General features: G+C 38.1%; 1 protein-coding gene across 2 annotated transcripts in view; it reads right to left on the minus strand.

Moving 5' to 3' along the window:
* Positions 1 to 19,486, minus strand: part of NCAM2 (neural cell adhesion molecule 2) — a 550,011-nt gene that overhangs the window by 186,774 nt on the left and 343,751 nt on the right. For both annotated transcript variants that reach the window (XM_061134054.1, XM_061134055.1), the window contains exon 5: positions 16,487 to 16,624. In XM_061134054.1, coding sequence (XP_060990037.1) covers positions 16,487 to 16,624 — 138 coding nt within the window. The remainder of the gene's footprint in view (positions 1 to 16,486; positions 16,625 to 19,486) is intronic.

Consider the following 19,486-nt stretch of genomic DNA (forward strand, 5'->3'; position numbering starts at 1 on the left):
ATAATCATGATGGTGAGATCACTCACCTGAAGCCAGACTGGAATGCAAAGTCAAGCAGGCCATAGGAAGCATCACTACAGATAAAGCTAGTGGAGGAGATAGAATTCCTGTTGAGCTATTTCAAATCCTAAAAGATGATGCTGTGAAAGTGCTGAACTCAATATGCCAGCAATTTTGGAAAACTCAGCAGTGGCCACGGGACTAGAAAAGGTCAGTTTTCATTCCAATCCCCAAGAAAGGCAATGCCAAAAACTGTTCAAAGTACTGCACAATTGCACTCATCTCACATACTAGCAAAGTAATCCTCAAAATTCTCCAAGCCAGGCTTCAACAGTATGTACACTAAATTTCCCCATGTTCAAGCTGGATTTAGAAAAATCAAAGGAACCAGAGATCAAATTGGCAACATCCACTGGATCAGTGGAAAAGCAAGAGAGTTCCAGAAAAACATCTGTTTCTGCCTTATTGACTATGCCAAAGCCTTTGACTGTGTGTATCACAACAGAGTGGAAAATTTTTCAAGAGATGGGACTACCAGACCATCTTACCTGACACCATAGAAATCTGTATGCAGGTCAAGAAGCAACAGTTAGAAATGGACATGGAACAACAGACCAGTTCCAAATCAGGAAAGGAGTACATCAAGGCTGTGTATTGTCACCCTGTTTATTTAACTTATATGCAGAGTACATCATGTGAAATGCAGGAGACCTTGATCCATGGTTTGGAAAGATCCCCTAGAGAAGGGCAAGGCTACCCACTCCAGTAATCTTGCCTGGAGAAATCAATGGACTGTACAGTCCATGGGGTCACAAAGAGTGAGACAAGGCTGAGTGACTCACTATCAGGAATCCCATGGTGGAAGAACAGACATTCATTAAAGCAAGAGAAGTAATTCTAATCCTCTTTTTAAAGCGTTTACCCATTTTCTTTGTGTGTGTGTGAGTATGTGTGTGTAGTATGGCTATCCAGTAAACAGAGTTCAGAAATATATAGAAAAGATGGCCAGCAAATTAAGTGATTTAATAGAAATGTCATGAGGTATAATAATAAAATTAAGGTAGCCACTGGGAGGTTAATGAAAAGTAAGGTTTTAGGCATTTGGAAAGCTTACTTGAAGATTCAGTAATGAGAAGGTATAAGCACATATAAATACATTGAAAAATATTAAAGAGAAACCAGTGGTACATCAATGTTTGGTAGATAAGTGAAGTCAGTGATTGGAAATAGGATATGAAGTCATGGAGCAATATTTCTCTCAAATTTTCAACCAGACATACTTGTGAATTAACCCACATTCTCATCCAATTTTGATTCATTTCTTCCAGGCTCAGCATAAAATATATCCTCTTTATGTTCAAGGTAAATCTTTCTTACAAATGTCCTAACACTGCAGTCACTTCCTCTGTTCTTTAACTCAATTTTGCAATTTTTCCTATTTAATAGTTGATTCAAATAAGCTGAGGTAATAGGTGCTGTTCCTTCAATACTCTTCTTATTCAAGTGAATGTACATGAACATTTCTTCATTTAAGTCATTGCAAACCTGAATGTTACCCAGACCATGCAAATGCTATTGTTTATTGTCAGGGAATGTTTAACAGGAGGATCCCTACATGCTGTTACTCATAAATCCTCTGTTCCTTATCAGTTCCTGGCAACAGAAACTAGTGGAACGGCATGCTGCTCCCAGGACTGAGGTCATAAGATGAGACATGCGTGGATCTCCTTCAGTAAACATTCTCCTTACAACAAAACTGCTTAGTCTCGATCCTCTTTCTTGAGATATGGATTGTCTCCTGACCTTATGACCATTGTTAATCCCTGTTCCCTTGGTAACGGTTGCTGTACCTTTGGTTTTCTGATCTTTATCATGGTTGAAAGAAATTCCTTATACAACAGTCTATACATACTCACAGAAAGATCATTAAGGTCACAGAAAGATCATTAAAGCACCTTTGGTCCATCAGAGCTTGGGTCCCTGTGTCTTTCTTTCTTTCTTTCTCTCTCCCACCCCCCTCTCTCTCTGTCTCCCTGTCTCTCTCTCCCCGGCTAATTCTCTGGAGCGTAGAAACCCGTCGTGCTCGCTCTCCTGTCCAGGCTTCCAAGACCCCTTGAGAGGGCGCCCTGTGCCTTCGTGAGCAATGCAAGCCATGTGTCAAGGGCTTTATTGGTTCCTTGCGTAAACCAGGGAATATCAGCCTCTTTCTCTCTTTCACTTTCTTATTGTCGACTCTGGACCACCAGGTTCTGGTCCATTAAAGGACCCCAACAGTTTACCATAATATCTTCCGTAAACTCATAATAGCCAAATTCATCAGATATATTTCAGTTCAGTCATTATTGATCGCTTCTGCTTGCATTTACTACTTTGGAAACCTAGAATCCACACTAAAATCTTTGAATTAAGCCTTTATTGCTCTTATCTCTGTGACAAACTTGGAGACATATTACTTTGTTTCAAACCCTACTTGATTATATATTCCTCTGCATTTCTCTGTGTTTTAGCACAGGTTCTACTTACCACTGACTTTAACTCATCCCCTCTCCCTGCCTCCATCCTTCTCTTTTTAGGTTTCCTGCTTCTAAATGGCAGTTCATCTTTGTCTCAGAGAAGAAAGTCCATAGACCTCCATGCTCTGGCCCCTTCTGCTTTGCATCTACATCTCCACCTAAATTCCAAACCAACTGATTAATACCACCATCACTCTCTCTATAAGATATCAAATCCAGTAACAGTTAAGCTTTTAGTTCTTCTTTCACATCCTAAACTCTTTTTGTTTTGCCAGGTGGTATTTTGTCTGCAATATATTCCCTCTATTTGTTCTACAAAATAATAAATTTTTAATAATTAAATATACTTATTGTTATTTGAAGAATAATTGATCTACAACATTATGCTGATTTCTGCTAATCATCAACACGACTTAGCCACAGGTATACCTACATCCCCTTCCTCGAGACCGTCCCACCTCCCACCCCACCCCACCCCTCCAGGTTGTCACAGAGCCCTGGTTTCAGTTCCCTGAGCCGCACAGCAAATTCCCACTTGCTACGTATTTTACATATGGTAGTTTTTCATCAACAGATTTATCCCAAATACCAAGTTTCTTCTTGAGATACAGTAGGTGCCCCTTCTTATAAAATAGGCTCTTAAAAATGCACTTATTGGAGAGAACAAGATGGTGGAGGAGGAGGTGGATGTGGAGTACATCTGTCTCCATGGATACACCAGGAATACACCTTCAGACACAGAAGTGCATGCAGAACACCAGCTGAGAGCGGACAGGAGTACCTGCCCAGGAGTAAAGACTATATAGAACCACACAAAACTCGGTAGTAGGAAGGAACTAGGGAGAAAAACAGGAGTGTTACTAGGATTGGACTTGTCCTTGGTTGGGGGTGGGGGGGGGCGACTAAAGCAGGGATCTGATCCCCACCTTGGGGTAATTGTCTGAGTCAGAGGAGAAACAGTCAAGGCTGAGAGTGAAACAGCTGATCTGTAGCAGCCTAAATGGAATGAGAATTAGACAGTCCCTGCCATAGCCATACATACCCTGGACAGGGACACAGGTCCCCTGGAAGGCACAGTGGCTGGGAGCTGGAGTTTAGGGATTGTGGAGCAATCCCAGGGTGAGGGCTGCTGTTGACTGTGGAGAGAGGGACTGAAGGGCTGTGAGGAAGGAGATTGTGGTGGGAAATGTCTGTGGAGGAAAGCCAGGAAGCCATGGAAGCAAGGCGATACTGCAGAGTCATCTGCAGGGGGTGGTGCCGTCCCTATAACCTCTTCTCTGCCCACATGCCAGCATCAGCAGCAGCTGAACAGTAGAAAGGTTGGCCCATCAAGCGCCTGATGAACAGAACTACAGAGTAGGACCCCAGTGAGCCCCTTTAAGTGCCTGATGAGCTGAACAACAGAGAAGGGCCCCAGGCAAGGGAGGCCTCTAAGTGCCTGAACAGGTGGAGCTACGGAGAAAGACTAGCCAAAGAGGCTTTCTGATCGCCAGCTACCAGAGGCTCAAAAAAATACTCTAACAGGGCCATAACTCCAGCGGCTGAGGCCGTCCACGTCCCTGAGCACTTGGTGCAGCTAGGGTCCCCGCGACCCAAGCAGCTTCACGCTCAACCCTCACAGGGGCAGAGCTGCCACAGGCAAAAAAATAAAAAAAGTCTTGCATCTATGCATACGGGGTCACTTAGGTCATGTCCAGCTCTTTGTGATCCTGTGGACTGTGGCCTGCCAGGCTTCTCTGTCATGGGGGTTCGCCAGGCAAGAATACCGGAGTGTATTGGCCAATAATGGTTGCTATATCCTTCTAGAGCACTATATTTATTGCTTCCCTAGCTGCCAACCCCCCTGAGTACCTGGTGCTGCCAGAGCCCCTGTGACCCAAGCAGCTGCACCGCCTCCTCACCTGGCCACGGGGCAAACCCAAGTCCTCCAGGGCAGCCTCAGGAGCAAACCCCAGTGGACGACCCACATGCAGAGGTGGAAGTAAAAGCACAATCAAAACCCAGGGCAGTGCATCTAAAGAAGAGCCCAAACCTTCCCACCAGATGTACAAGCTGCAGATTAAATCCACACGATCAACTAGGCAGACTTTGTGTATTCAGAATATATAGAAGGACAGTGAGAGCTCCCACAAAAGAAAACGCACTAGTTCTGACAGCTGTGGACACTGGAGTCAAGAACACACAGGCGTAGGACCAGATTAGAGTCTGAGCTGCCCCCACAGCAGGTCCAGAGATCAGCACGTGTTGGAGGGCCTCCTAGGGAGGGGAGGTGGACTGTGACTCCCAGCGAGGGAAGGATCCTGACAGTGGTGACTCAAGAAAAACATTTATTATTCTTATGGTTTGATTTGTTCTGAAGTTTCTTTTGGATTTTATTTTTTTCTTTCCTTTAATATTTCTTTTTCCTTCCCCACCCCACACTCATTGTGGTTGTCAATTTTATTGGCACTATAAAATCTAATTAGGCTTTTGAGTTTTATTTTTTTAATCACACTTTTTATTGTTGTTATAAATTTCTGCCTCTACTTTGGGCTTTACGGTTCTGTGAAGTTTTCTTTTTTTTTTTTGCTTCTTTCCTCTTCTTCTTCTTCTTTTTTTTTTTCTTTAAAAAATTTTTTTAAACCTATTATTATTTTTTCAACATTTATACCTTTGTTGGCTTTTCTTACTGTTCTTTTCCCCTTGCAGGTAACCTTTAATGTATATAAATCTTCTTTATCTACCCCTATTTTGCATATCTATTCTTTCTTTCCTTTCTTCTCAACATATTTGTTAGTTTTGTCTTCATTGTTTTATTCCCCAGTGGGCACCTTGCTTTAGTTTTGTTTTCCAGTTTGTGCTTTAGTTAGTTTTGTTCTTAACTGGTAGATATATATTTTTGGTTTCCTTTGTTCATTGGGTCCTAATGTACCTTATTTTTGTTGGACTGTGTTTGTTTTGCTTATGGATGCATATGTATATGTATCCCATTATTTTAATTGTTATTTGCCTGATTTTGTAACTGCCATTTGTCTGGGGTTCATCTTTGGCTTCTCGTTTTTGGGTATGTGTTTTAATCTCACTTAATATCATAACAAACCACTTGTGGAATCTTCGTTCCTGTCCAGAGATCAAGACCTGAGCCTTTGGAGTGGGAGCATTGACTCCAAGACCCTAGACTACCAGAGAAATAACCCTAGGGAGAATCAACTAGTGAGATTTCCAACAAAGGAAACCACTTGAATACAAGACCCAGCATCACCCAACCACCAGCAGCACCCTGTATCTAAACAACAAATAAAACAACAATACAAACCCAATCATCAACAGACAAGATTACCACCTCACTCAGCCTTGCCCATCAGAGGAAAACAAAACAAAACAAACAAACCTCAGCATAAATCTCACCTTATTTGAAGCTTAAACAAACCACTGCATCAACCTTAGTGGTGTAGAAACCAAAAGGAAGAAAGAATCCAACCTTGAAGCCTGAGAAAAGGAGACCTCAAACACAATAAGTTTAAAAAAAAATAATGAAAAGGCAGAGAGAAACACTCCACAAATGAAGGAACAAACTAGAAATATAGAAGCCCAAATAAATGAAGAGGAAATAGGCAAACTACCTGAAAAAGAATTCAGACTAATGACAGTAAAGATGATCAAAAACCTTGAAAACAGAATGGAGAAAATGCATGAATCAATTAACAAAGACCTAGAAGAATTAAAGAATAAACATGCAGAGACAAACAACGAAATTACTGAAATCAAAAAATACTCTAGAAGGAAACAATAGCAGAATATCTGAAGCAGAAGAATGAATCAGTGCGCTGGAAGATAAAACGGTGGAAATAACTTCTAAAGAGCAGAGTAAAGTAAAAGGGATGAAAAGAACTGAGGGTAGTATCAGAGACCTCTGGGATAATATCAAGCACATCATTAGAATTATAGGGGTCCCAGAAGAAGAAGAGAAAAAGAAAGGTTATGAGAAAATTTTTGAAGAGATTATAGTTGAAAATTTCCCCAACATGGAAATGGAAATAGTCAATCAAGTCCAAGAGACACAAAGAGTCCCACACAGGATAAACCCAAGGAGAAACACACCAAGACACATACTAATCAAATTAACAAAGATGTAAGACCCTGATGCTGGGAGGGATTGGGGGCAGGAGGAGAAGGGGACAACAGAGGATGAGATGGCTGGATGGCATCACCAACTCGATGGGCATGAGTTTGAGTAAACTCCGGGAGTTGGTGATGGACAGGGGGGCCTGGCGTGCTGCAGTCCATGGGGTCGCAAGGAGTCGGACATGACTGAGCAACTGAACTGAACACGAAGAAAGAATATTAAATGCAGCGAGGGAAAAGCAACAAGTAACATACAAGGGAAACCCCATACAGTTAACAGCTGATCTTTCAGCAGAAACTTTGCAGGCTAGAAGTGAATATATTTAAAATATATATGGCAGTATATATTTAAAATACTCAAAGGGAAAAATATACAACCAAGATTACTGTACCCAGCAAGGATCTCATTCAAAACTGATGGAGAAATCAAAAGCTTTTCAGACAAGCAAAAGTTAAGAGAACTCAGTAACAACAAACCAGCTTTACAACATATGTTAAAATGTCATATATAGTCAAGAAATACAAGAGAAGAAAAAGATCTACAAAATCAAACCCCAAACAATTAAGAAAATGGCAATAGGAGCATATATATAAATAATTACTTTAAATGTAAATAGATTAAATACTCCAACCAAAAGACATAGATTAGCTGAATGGATACAAAAACTAGACAAATATGTATGCTTTCTACAACAAACACACTTCAGACCTAAAGACACATATAGACTGAAAGTGAGAGGATGGAAAAATATATTCCATTCAAATGGAAACCAACAGAAAGCTGGACTAGCAATCCTCATATCAGACAAAATAGATCTTAAAATAAAGAATATTACAAGAGATATGTAAGGACACTACATAATGAGCAAGGATCAATCCAAGAGGAAGACATAGTAATTGTAAATATCTATGCACCCAACTTAGGAGCACCTCAATACATAAGACAAATGCTAACAGGCATAAGAAGAAAAATTGACAGTAACACAATAATAGTAACAGAGTTACCCCACTCACAGCAATGGACAGATCATCAAAACAGAAAATTAATAAGAAAACACAAGTCTTAAATGATACACTAGATGAGATGGCTCTCACTGATATCTTTAGGACATTCCATCCAAATGCAGAAGAACACACCTTCTTAAGTGCATATGGAACATTCTCCAGGGTAGATCATATCATGCATCACAAATCAAAGCTCAGTAAATGTAAGAAAATTGAAATTGCATCAAGCATCTTCTCCGACCACAACACTATGAGACTAGATATCAATTTCATGTAGAAAACTATATGAAACACAAACACATGGAGATTAAACAATATGTTTATAAATAACCAACAGGTTACTGAAGAAATCAAAAGGGAAATCAAATAATTTCTATAAACAAATGACAATGAAAACATGATAACTCAAAACCTATGGGATATAGCAAAAGCACCTCTAAGAGGGAAGTATATGGAATACACTCCTACCTCAAGAAACAAGAAAAAATTATCGAATAGACAACCTAACTTTAAACCTAAAACAACTGGAAAAAGAACAACAACAACAAAAAAAAACACACCAAAATCAGAAGAAGGAAATAAATCATAAAGATCAGAGCAAAAATAGGAGGAAAAGCAATGGAAGAAACAGTAGTAAAGATTAATAAAACTAAAAGCTGGCTCTTTGAGAAGATAAAATTGACAAACCTTTAGCCACATTCATCAGGAAAAAAAGAGAGAAGAATCAGATCAAGAAAATTAGAAATGAAAAAGGAGAGGTTACAACAGACAATACAGAAATACAAAGGATTATAAGAGACTATTATGGACAACTATATGGCAATAAAATGGATAACCTGGAAGAAATGGACAGATTCTTAGAAAAGTTCAATCTTTCAAGCCTGAACCAGGAAGAAATAGAAATTATGAACAACCTAATTACAAGCACTGAAACTGAATCTGTGATAAAAAATCTCCCAAAAAACTAAAGCCCAGGACCAGATGGCTTCACAGGAGAACTCTATCAAACATTTAGAGAAGAGCTAATACCTATCCTTCTAAAACTCTTTCAAAAATTACAGAGAAAGGAATACTTCCAAACTCATTCTATGAGGCCACCATCACCTGATAACAAAACCAAAGACAACACACAAAAAAAGAAAAATACAGGCCAATACCACTAATGAACATAGATGCAAAAATCCTCAACAAAATTTTAGCAAAAAATCCAGCAACACATCAAAAACTCATACACCATGATTAACTTGGGTTTATTCAAAGAATGCAAGGATTCTTCAGTATACACAAATCAATGTGATACACCATGTTAACACACTGAAAGATAAAAACCATATGATAATCTCAATAGATGCAGAAAAAGTCTTTGACAAAATTCAGCACCTATTTATTATTAAAACTTCAAAAAATGGTCACAGAAGGGACCAACCTCAACATAGTAAAGGCCATATATGATGGCTGCTGCTAAGTCGCTTCAGTCGTGTCTGACTCTGTGCGACCCCATAGACGGCAGCCCACCAGGCTCCCTCGTTCCTGGGATTCTCCAGGCAAGAGCACTGGAGTGGATTGCCATTTCCTTCTCCAATGAATGAAAGTGAAAAGTGAAAGCGAAGTCACTCAGTAATGTCCAACTCTTAGTGACCCCATGGACTGCAGCGTACCAGGTTCCTCTGTCCATGGGATTTTCCAGGCAAGAGTACTGGAGTGGATTGCCATTGCCTTCTCCCACATATGATAAGCCTACAACCAACATTATTCTCAATGTTGAGAAACTGAAAGCACTCCCTCTAAGATCAGGAACAAGACAAGGGTATCCACTTTCATCACTATTATTCAACACAGTTTTGGAAGTCATAGCTATAGCAATCAGAGGAGAAAAAGAAATAAAAGGAATCCAAATCAGAAAAGAATAATTAAAGCTCTCACTGTTTGCAGATGACATGATATTGTATATAGAAAACCCTAAAGGTACTATCAGAAAATTACTAGGGCTAATCAGTGAATTTAGCAAAGTCACAGGATACAAAATCAATACACAGAAATCACTGCACTTCTATATGCTAAAAATCAAAAATCAGAAAGAGAAATTAAGGAATCAATTCCACTCACCATTGCAACAAAAAGGAAACTATAAGCAAGGTGAAAGGACAACCCTCAGAATGGGAGAAAATAACAGTAAATGAAACAGCTGCCAAAGAATTAATTTCCAAAATATACAAGCAGCTCATACAACTCAATACCAAGAAAACAAACAACCCAATCAAAAAATAGGGAAAAGACCTAAACAGACATTTCTCCAAAAAAGACATACAGATGGCTAACAAGAACAAGAAAAGAAGATCAATATCACTCATTATTAGAGAAATGCAAATCAAAACTACAATGAGATTATCACCTCATACCTGTCAGAATGGCTATCATCAAAAAGTCTACGAACAATAAATGCTGGAGAGGGTGTGGAGAAAAGGGAATGCTCTTGTACTTTTGGTGGAAATGTAAATTGATCCAGCCACTATGGAAGATGGTATAGATATTCCTTAAAAAACTAGGAATAATCATAAATGAGTGTTGAATTTTGTCAAAGGCTTTCTCTGCGTCTATTGAGATAATCATATGGTTTTTATGAGATGGATGAAGCTGGAGCCCCTTATACAGAGTGAAGTAAACCAGAAAGATAAAGAACATTACAGCATACTAACACATATATATGGAATTTAGAAAGATGGTAACGATAACCCTATATGCAAAACAGAAAAAGAGACACAGAAATACAGAACAGACTTTTGAACTCTGTGGGAGAATGTGAGGGTGGGATATTTCAAAAGAACAGCATGTATACTATCTATGGTGAAACAGATCACCAGCCCAGGTGGGATGCATGAGACAAGTGCTCGGACCTGGTGCACTGGGAAAACCCAGAGGAATCGGGTGGAGAGGGAGGTGGGAGCGGGAATCGGGATGGGGAATACGTGTAAATCCATGGCTGATTCATATCAATGTATGACAAAACCCACTGAAATGTTGTGAAGTGATTGGCCTCCAACTAATTAAAAAAAAAAAAAAAAAACAACTAGGAATAAACCACCAGATGGCCCAGCAATCCCACTCCTAGGCATATACCCTGAAGTAACCAAAATTGAAAAAGACACATATATCCCATTGTTCATTGCAGTATTATTTACAATAGCTAGAACATGGAAGCAACCTAGATGTCCATCAACAGATGAATGGATAAAAAAGTTGTCATACATATGCACAATGGTATATTAGTCATAGAAAGGAATGCATTTGAGTCAGTTCTAAAGAGGTGGATGAACCTAGAGCCTATTATACAGAGTGGAGTAAGTCAGAAAGAGAAAAGATAAATATTATATACTAATGCATATATACAGAATCTAGGAAAATGGTACTGAAGAATTTATTTGCAGGGCAGCAGTGGAGAAACAGACATAGAGAATAGACTTATGGACATGGGGAGAGGGGAGGAGAGGGTGAGATGTATGGAGAGAATAACACAGAAACTTACATTACCACATGTGAAATAGATAACCCACAGGAATTTGCTGTGTGTATCAGGAAACTCAAACAGGGGCTCTGTATCCACCTAGAGGGGTGGGATGGGGAGGGAGATGGGAGGGTGCTTCCAAAGGGAAGGTTTATATGTATAATTATGGCTGAGGTTTGACAGAAAAAGCTGATTCATGTTGAGGTTTGACAGAAAACAACAAAATTCTGTAAACCAATTATCCTTCAATTAAAAAATCAATAAATTTTTTTAAATGTACTTATTATATGCTTTTGAATTCAGCAGCTCCATAAACAATAAGGAACCTTACAAAAGTTTATTATTTTAAATTTTTGAGATAAAATTATAAGTACCTTGAGGAAAATCCTGCTTTATTAGATCTGTTAGTATTCTAAGCATAACAAGTATGAAAAATATAGCCAGCACATCTCCTTTAAATGTTGAATAAATATATAAAGACAATACCAAATAACACTGAAACTATAGTCAAAAATATTCAGTTAACCAATATGTTGATGTGTTAACTTAAAAATCTATTGGAGATGACCACCATTGGGGATTATAAGGTGCCTGAGGTGTACAGAGGGAATTAATTTCAGACGTACTCCTAGGTCAGACAGTATTTAAATTGCTTAAGTAGGAAAAAGCCACTGTTTGCATGTGTCTGCTTTTTTGTGATAACAAAAGACTCTAAGATCTCAGGGCTTAACAATACGCTTTATTTCTTATCTAGGGTATATGTTTGCACCTGCAGATCAGCTGTGACTCAGCTTCACACATCTTCATGATGCCGTGGGTGAAGAAGTCCCTATTATAGTCATGGGAGCTTCATGGCTTCCCTTGTGGATCAGCGGGTAAAGAATCTACCTGCAATGAGGGAGAACTGCGTTCAATCCCTGGGTTGGGAAGATCCCCTGGAGGTGGGAAAAACTATCTGCTCCAGTATTCTGGCCTGGAGAATTCCATGGACTGTATGATCCATGGGGTTGCAAAAGGTCAGACAGGACTGAACAACTTTCACTTTCACTTAGCTTCATGGCAGGAGGAAAGCCCAAAAGAAGTAACATGCAATTCTTCTTGAAGCTTGATTTCAGTACAGTGTATATTACATTTTCTTATATTCCCATAGCCAGAGAAAGTCACATCATCAGTTGGGTTTAGTTGCTTAAATCTTCTACTGGAAGCACCGCACTTCACATGGCAATGAGCAGTGGTGTATAAACTCTTAAAGGGAGGCGAGATAAATACTTGTGAAAAACTATACATAAGCATCGAGAAATATAGTAAGAAATTCATAGAGGGAGTTAAGAAAAAAAAAGATCCTTAATATTTGGCATTTTTGGCCTTATAAGCCAGCAAGGATATCTTTTAATTTTTATATCTTTTAATTTTAATATCTCACATTAATTTTTAATGTGTTGGAAAAGAAAAAAAATGCAAAGGAAAATCTGCAAAGAGTCAACATTGGAACAAAGAGAAGACCTTCTTCCAGAACCAGGACTTGGCAAGAAATCAGTGAATGTGAACAAACTGTTGACTGGAGTATTTGGTTGGAATTTCAATATACTTTGAGGTGAAAAGAGTTGAAAGAGGTCCACAATGAATTTTATCAAGGATAAAATAATTTTACCAAGGATAAAAATTAGTAGCAAATAAGAGAGGGGCATGCATTATAAATTGGAGAGAAAAAAGTACATAATTCATCAAATGCTATAATTGAACAAAATAAGATAATGTGGATAAAGTTAGTGTCTTTATTACTAATTTATGCAACTTCATGGTTTTCATTGAAACAACTTCAAGGGATAAGGGATTTTATAAGATATAAATAATAAAGGATAGTTTTAGAGAGGGCTCAAACTTTAAAAGCAGCTGGTAAGCAGGAGTCACTAAGACTGGAGAAGAATGATTTTTCTGACTGTATATAAAGGCAAAATGTGAGAGAAAAGCGCAGTCATCTGGTGGCATTAGTCAACGCATTCCCTTGACAGGGTCCAGCTGAGTCATCCAGAAAGTAAATAAATCAATGGTTGGTTTTGTGAAGAGTTATTTTGGAGAACAGTAGTTCCGAGAATTCTAAGATATGGGAGCTTGTGACCATAACAGGGAAGAATGACTAACAAGAAGACCTGGAGATAAAGTGATATTCAAGCAAAGGTCAGATTAGTATGTGAGAAGAAAAGTAGGGTGTGGAAGGAGGGTGATTAATTTGGAGAAGGTCAGTGTGATGCAGTCACAATAGGACATTACATGCATGATTGATGTGAACTGCACAAAAGAACACGTGTATTCTTTTGTGCCCAGTATTTATCTCTTTATGAGCCCAGAAATAATAAGTATAGATAAAGAAATAAACATTCCAGTTTGAATGTAGATCACGATGGACTGGATGATTCAAACTCTGTTAATTGACCTGCTTATACCCAAATAATCCTTCCTTTAAAATAAATATCATCACATTCAAACTACCCAGATAATCTAACGTGGAAATAGAACATTCGTAAATGTATTAAAAGAAATTACAATAGCAGAATGGATAATAAAAGCTTAATATGCTACATCTTCCAGATGACATTTCCTTTTTATCATAAGTCTCAAAATAGTGTTTTAGTATAAAAATATATGCATACTATTACACATGTGCTCAGCTTCTCAGTCATGTCCAACTCTTTGAAGCCCCATGGACTGTACGTAGCCTGCCAGGCTCCTCTGTCCACAGAATTTTCCAGGTAAGAATACTGCTTTGGGTTTCCATTTCCTACTCTAGAATTTTATATAAACATATATATATATAACATGGGCTTCCCGGGTGGCTCATTGGTAAAAAAAAAAATTCACCTGCCAACACAGAAGCCGCAGGAGATGTAGGTTCAATTCTTGGGTCTGGAAGATCCCCTGGAAGAGGAAAGGGCAACCCACTCCAGTATTTTTGCTGGGATAACCCCATGGACAGAGGGGTCAGGCGGGATACAGTCCATGGTGTCACAAAGAGTCAGGCACGACTAAGCATAAGCACACACACATATATAACATACAATCATAGTCCATCTTTATATAGTGCTTCCTATAAACTTAGTCCTTTCAAAAAAACTTTACATGTATTAACTAATGCTATAACCCCCATTTTCATAAGAATATACTGAGAACAAAGTCTTGCCCACGACAAAAATCACAAAATTTCCTACCTTAAATTCTTTCAGAAACAAAGTATGGTAGATAGTTAAGTCAACTAATTAAGAAACTAAATAGCCACTTAAGTTACCTTTGCTGATTGTATATAATAAAGAGAGAAACGTATTAGAAATGCTCATAAATAAAAATAAAAAATATAGATATGTATTAATATATATAGATACAAACATAGTACACATCTTCATATTTAAACATATTATTCTTCATCTTCACTAAAATCTTCCTCTTGGGTTGAAGGTCAAAACTTCCACTGACTATCATAGTCTCAATAAATAACAGATTTTACACACACACACACACACAAAAAAGGCTCTGAAAATCTTCTCTTGAAAGGCATGGCATTTTGGCCTCACCATAGAGCATGTGCAGTTTCTACGTACTTCCTTAGTTTCTACCTGGTCTATTCCATTATTTTATCCATGACATTGAAAGTGAAAATGCCAGTCACTCAGCTGTGTTTGACACTTTGTGACTGCATGGACTGCAGCCTGCCAGGCTCCTCTGTCCACGGGATTCTCCAGGCAAGAATACTGGAGTGGGTAGCCATTCCCTTCTCCAGGAGATCTTTCCAACTCAGGGAGGGAGCCTAGGTCTCGTAAATATCAATTAATTATAGACTTACAGAATAAGGGGGGGAAAATCAGTGATTTAATATTCTTTTTATCTTTCAGCATTAAATCTGTGGTTAAACTACTTTACTTCAGGAAATGAAAAACCAAATAACTCTATTTGATCTATTCCTGGTGTTGTCTCCCAATCTCTTGAAAAAAAAAAAGTGGAGAGATAGCTCATGGTGGAAGGGGCATAGGATAGGGAAAGAGACATTGATTAATTTTTCAGTCTCCCAGTCCCAAGTGATAGAAAACTCATGGTTAACTCTTTAAATTCATATTTTGTCCATTCCAAAAGGAACAAGTTACATTTTGGTTATAGATTATGTGATTACGGTTGTTTCTAACTCAGTTTAAAAGACCTGAATTTGTTCAGAAGAACAAATCAAAGTATATTTGTGTTGTGTTACTAATAGGATTTCCATATGGCTAAAGCACAGGTTACCCAGACCAAATGATTAGGGAAGGTAGCTGATGATCATAAACAGCTTCCTATGCCATGAAAAGTGCTTCTGATTTTGTCTTGAAAGTAATGGGAAATACTGATAATTTTAAGTGTTAGAAGGTGGGTTAGATAGAAAAGTTGAAATTGTAAGATTAAGAGCAGAGAAAAAACTTGCGGTCACTCAAAAAAAAAAAAAATTGGAAAGGGCAGCACTCTTATGGAAAGCATGATAGGAAAAGTAGAGTATATTTGATAGATGTTAAAGAAATACAGTGTGCACCTTGGTGACCCATTAGATTATCAAAGTGGAAATAATTAAGATAGCATTAACATATTACTGGCCTCACAGAATAGTATGTTAATGCAAGCAGGCAGTATTGTAAAAGAAGCCAAATTTGTAGAAAGCGATGTCATCCTGATGTCAAAAATTTAGTTATTAATGTCCATTAAGGTTTCAAAGGGTAACAATGCATTTAATTATTACATTAGGGAAAACCATAAATATTGCTAATTAGATTAGTTTAAGCAAGTAACCTCTGTAATTTAGAAGCAAAATCTAGTATTGTACTTCACTATATTTCATTTGACATTCTTTCAACAACTATAAAACCAGCAAAAGGCAACTACTCCCTTATAGACTCTTTGTAAAAGAGGATAACAATATTAAATAAGTCACAGATTTTGCCCTTGGGGGGTTTTCCAAGTGGCGCCAGTGGTAAAGAACCTGCCTGCTAATGAAGGAGACATAAGAGACGAGGGTTCAATCCCTGGGTTGGGAAGATCCCTTAGAGGAGGGCATGGCAACCCACAATCTATTCCAGTATTCTTGTCTAGAGAATCTCATGGTTAGAGATGACTGGGGGGCTACAGTCCATGGGATTGCAAACAGTCAGACACAACTGAAGCGACTTAACAGGCATGCTTGGCCTTGAGGATCTAGTGCAGCAACAGACGCTATATTATAGGTGAGGCGACTTCCTCCAGGGATAGCAGAGGTTTATTAGTCTTAAGTGCTGAGTTTCCATGGTTCCCCTTTTAACAAACATATTGCTAAATGCAGCAACAAAATACATACAAATTATTCTTTGCTTACCATTAACAATAACAATGATATCACGGAAGTCAATTTCTCCCCTAGCCTCCACTCTTCCTTCACACCTGTATATACCTTCATCACTTTTATTGATGTTGAGAATCTGCAGATTATTGTTGGCTAACATAGCGAACCGATCTGGAAAGTAAGCAAAGAGGAGGAAATGATATCAGTAATTGAAGGCAGAGTCCAGCATGTTCTAAATTGCTAAGTATTAAAATATGGCACTTGTCTGACACTATCCAACTTTTCATCAACAAACAAATTCCAATTTGAAAGTAAAATGTAATTTCATGACTTCGATTTTTCCACTCCACAACTGCCTTGTTATACCTTTTTGTGAAAATACATTCAAGAGTTTATTTCCACATAAAATGGTTAAGCTATTATTTTCCCCTTGGTACTCTGAATGCAGAAAAGATACACAAAAGAACAAAGCTGAGGGATTAGATATTACAGACAAGAAGATATTTTGACTGCAAATATGTAGCAACTTGGGGATGGAAATGGGTTAGAGAATTGATTGAATATCCTTCCTCACACAATAATTAAACCAATAATGGCACATATCCTGAGGAGGTAGCTAAATATATAGCAATATTCAAGTCATGTAGAGGACATATAAAATGATCATATCTCAGATTTATTTGAAAGATTTTTTCTAAATGCAAGATAATCCATTTTAGGAAGGAATAGATTAGACTTCATTACTTTTATTTCAAGATCCCATTTTATGTGTGAGTGTATGCACATGCATACATACAAAAATAGCTGTTAAAGGGCATGCATTAGGTGACTGCTTGAAATAATCTGACTAGCCTAAGCAACATCAGCCTGACAGTATTTTCCATAATGCCTGGTCTTAAGTTTTTATCCATCATAATTTTGTTGCAGTCTTAAGAACTTTTCCCTTGTTATCAAGTAAAGAACATTATTATATCCTGTTCTATTTTGAAACATGTTATTAAGGCAATATCTTAAATTTCATTAATTCATTCATCCATAGATAACATTAGACATGATGTTTGCTAAGTACTTTATTTGAGCACATAGGTGGATAACAGAAACACATCCTTGACCCCCTTGGACCTTTTGGTAAGGTAGAAATATCTTTAATTTAATATACCCACCTACGGATATCTGTCAAAGAGCACTTCTGGAGGCTCTTCCAGTATTTACTACTCTTCCCCTATCTGCTGGCTTAATAGAAATGTTAGGACAAACAAAGAGGTCACATGAGAAAGTAGTCTCCCAGCGTCCCTCAACCTGGATCATTGAATGAATGCAATGGGTACAATTCTTGCCTTTCATCCTACAACCCATTGGACATCACATGGGTGAGAAACTGCTGTGATATGAAGCCATTCATGTTTGGGGTTCATTTTTCATAGCAATTCCTTAAGTCATAGTAGAAGTTTGGGCCTTAAATACAAATAAGGAAATTATTAGACTAAATTAAAACAGGTAAGAATGTGGTTATTGATTGTCTAAGAGACAGGTAATAAGAAATGAAAATTTGGAGATTCTGAAGCTGCCTCAAACAGAAAACACCAATTATCAAGCTACATATACATAATTTTCAGTGCAGAAGATTTAAACGTTTCCAAAATATCTATTTCATCTTTCAGTTGACCTTAAGATGACATACAAAAATGTTTATACAGATGCTTTCTCCTGGGAAATTTTCTCACCAAAGAAGAGATTGGAGAGAAAGAAAGGCAATTGGCAGGAAATATGACTTATAGTAACGACTGGAGGAACTCAGAACCCCTAAAACTTCATGACATCTTAAAGTAAATTTTAAAAAAATATTCTATTCAAGTGTGTTGCTGGAAATTAGAATGAGAACTATACAAAGTTGATGTTAATGACCCAGACAACCACAATGATGTGCTCACTCACCTCAAGCCAGACATCCTGGAATGTGAAGTCAAGTGGGCCTTAGGAAGCATCACTATGAAAAAGCTAGTGGAGGGGAAGGAATTCCAGGTGAGCGATTTCAAATCCTAAAAGATGATGCTATGAAAGTGCTGCATTCAATATGCCAGCAAATTTGGAAAACTCAGCAGTGGCCACAGGACTGGAAAAGATCAGTTTTCATTCCAATCTCATAGAAAGGCAATGGCAAAGAATGCTCAAACCACTACACAATTGTACTCATCTCACATACTAGTAAAGTAATGCTCAAAATTCTCCAAGCCAGGCTTCAACAGTACATGAACCATGAACTCCCAGATGTTCAAGCTGGATTTAGAAATGGCAGAGGAACCAGAGATCATATTGCCAGCATCTTTTTGATCATGGGAAAAGCAAGAGAATTTCAGAAAAACATCTACTTCTGCTTCACTGACTATGCTAAAGCCTTTGAGTGTGTGGACAAAATAATCTATGGAAAATTCTTCAAGAAATGGGAATACCAGACCACCTCACCTGGCTCCATAGAAATCTGTATGCAGGTCAAGAAGCAACAGTTAGAACTAGACATGGAACAGTGGACTGGTTCCAAACTGGGAAAGGAGTACAACAAGGCTGCATATTGTCACTGTGCTTATTTAACTTACATGCAGAGTATATCAAGCGAAATGCTGAGCTGGATGAAGTACAGGCTAGAATCAAGATTGTGGGAGAAATATTAATAACCTCAGATATGCAGAATGACACCACCCTTATGGCAGAAAGTAATGAGGAACTAAAGAACCTCTTGATGAAAGTGAAAGAGGAGAGTGAAAAAGCTGGTTTACAACTCAACATTCAAAAAACTAAGATCATGGTATCCAGTTCCATCACTTCACACCAAATAGATGGGGAAACAATGGAAACAGTGACAGACACTATTTCCTTGGGCTCCAAAATCACTGCAGATGGTGACTGCAGCCATGAAATTAAAAGACGTTTGCTCCTTGGAAGAAAAGCTATGACCAACCTAGACAGCAAATTAACAAGCAGAGACATTACTTTGCCAGCAAAGGTCCATCTAGTCAAAGCTATGGTTTCTCCAGT

Source organism: Dama dama, chromosome 31, assembly GCF_033118175.1.
Source record: "Dama dama isolate Ldn47 chromosome 31, ASM3311817v1, whole genome shotgun sequence".
Taxonomy (NCBI): domain Eukaryota; kingdom Metazoa; phylum Chordata; class Mammalia; order Artiodactyla; family Cervidae; genus Dama; species Dama dama.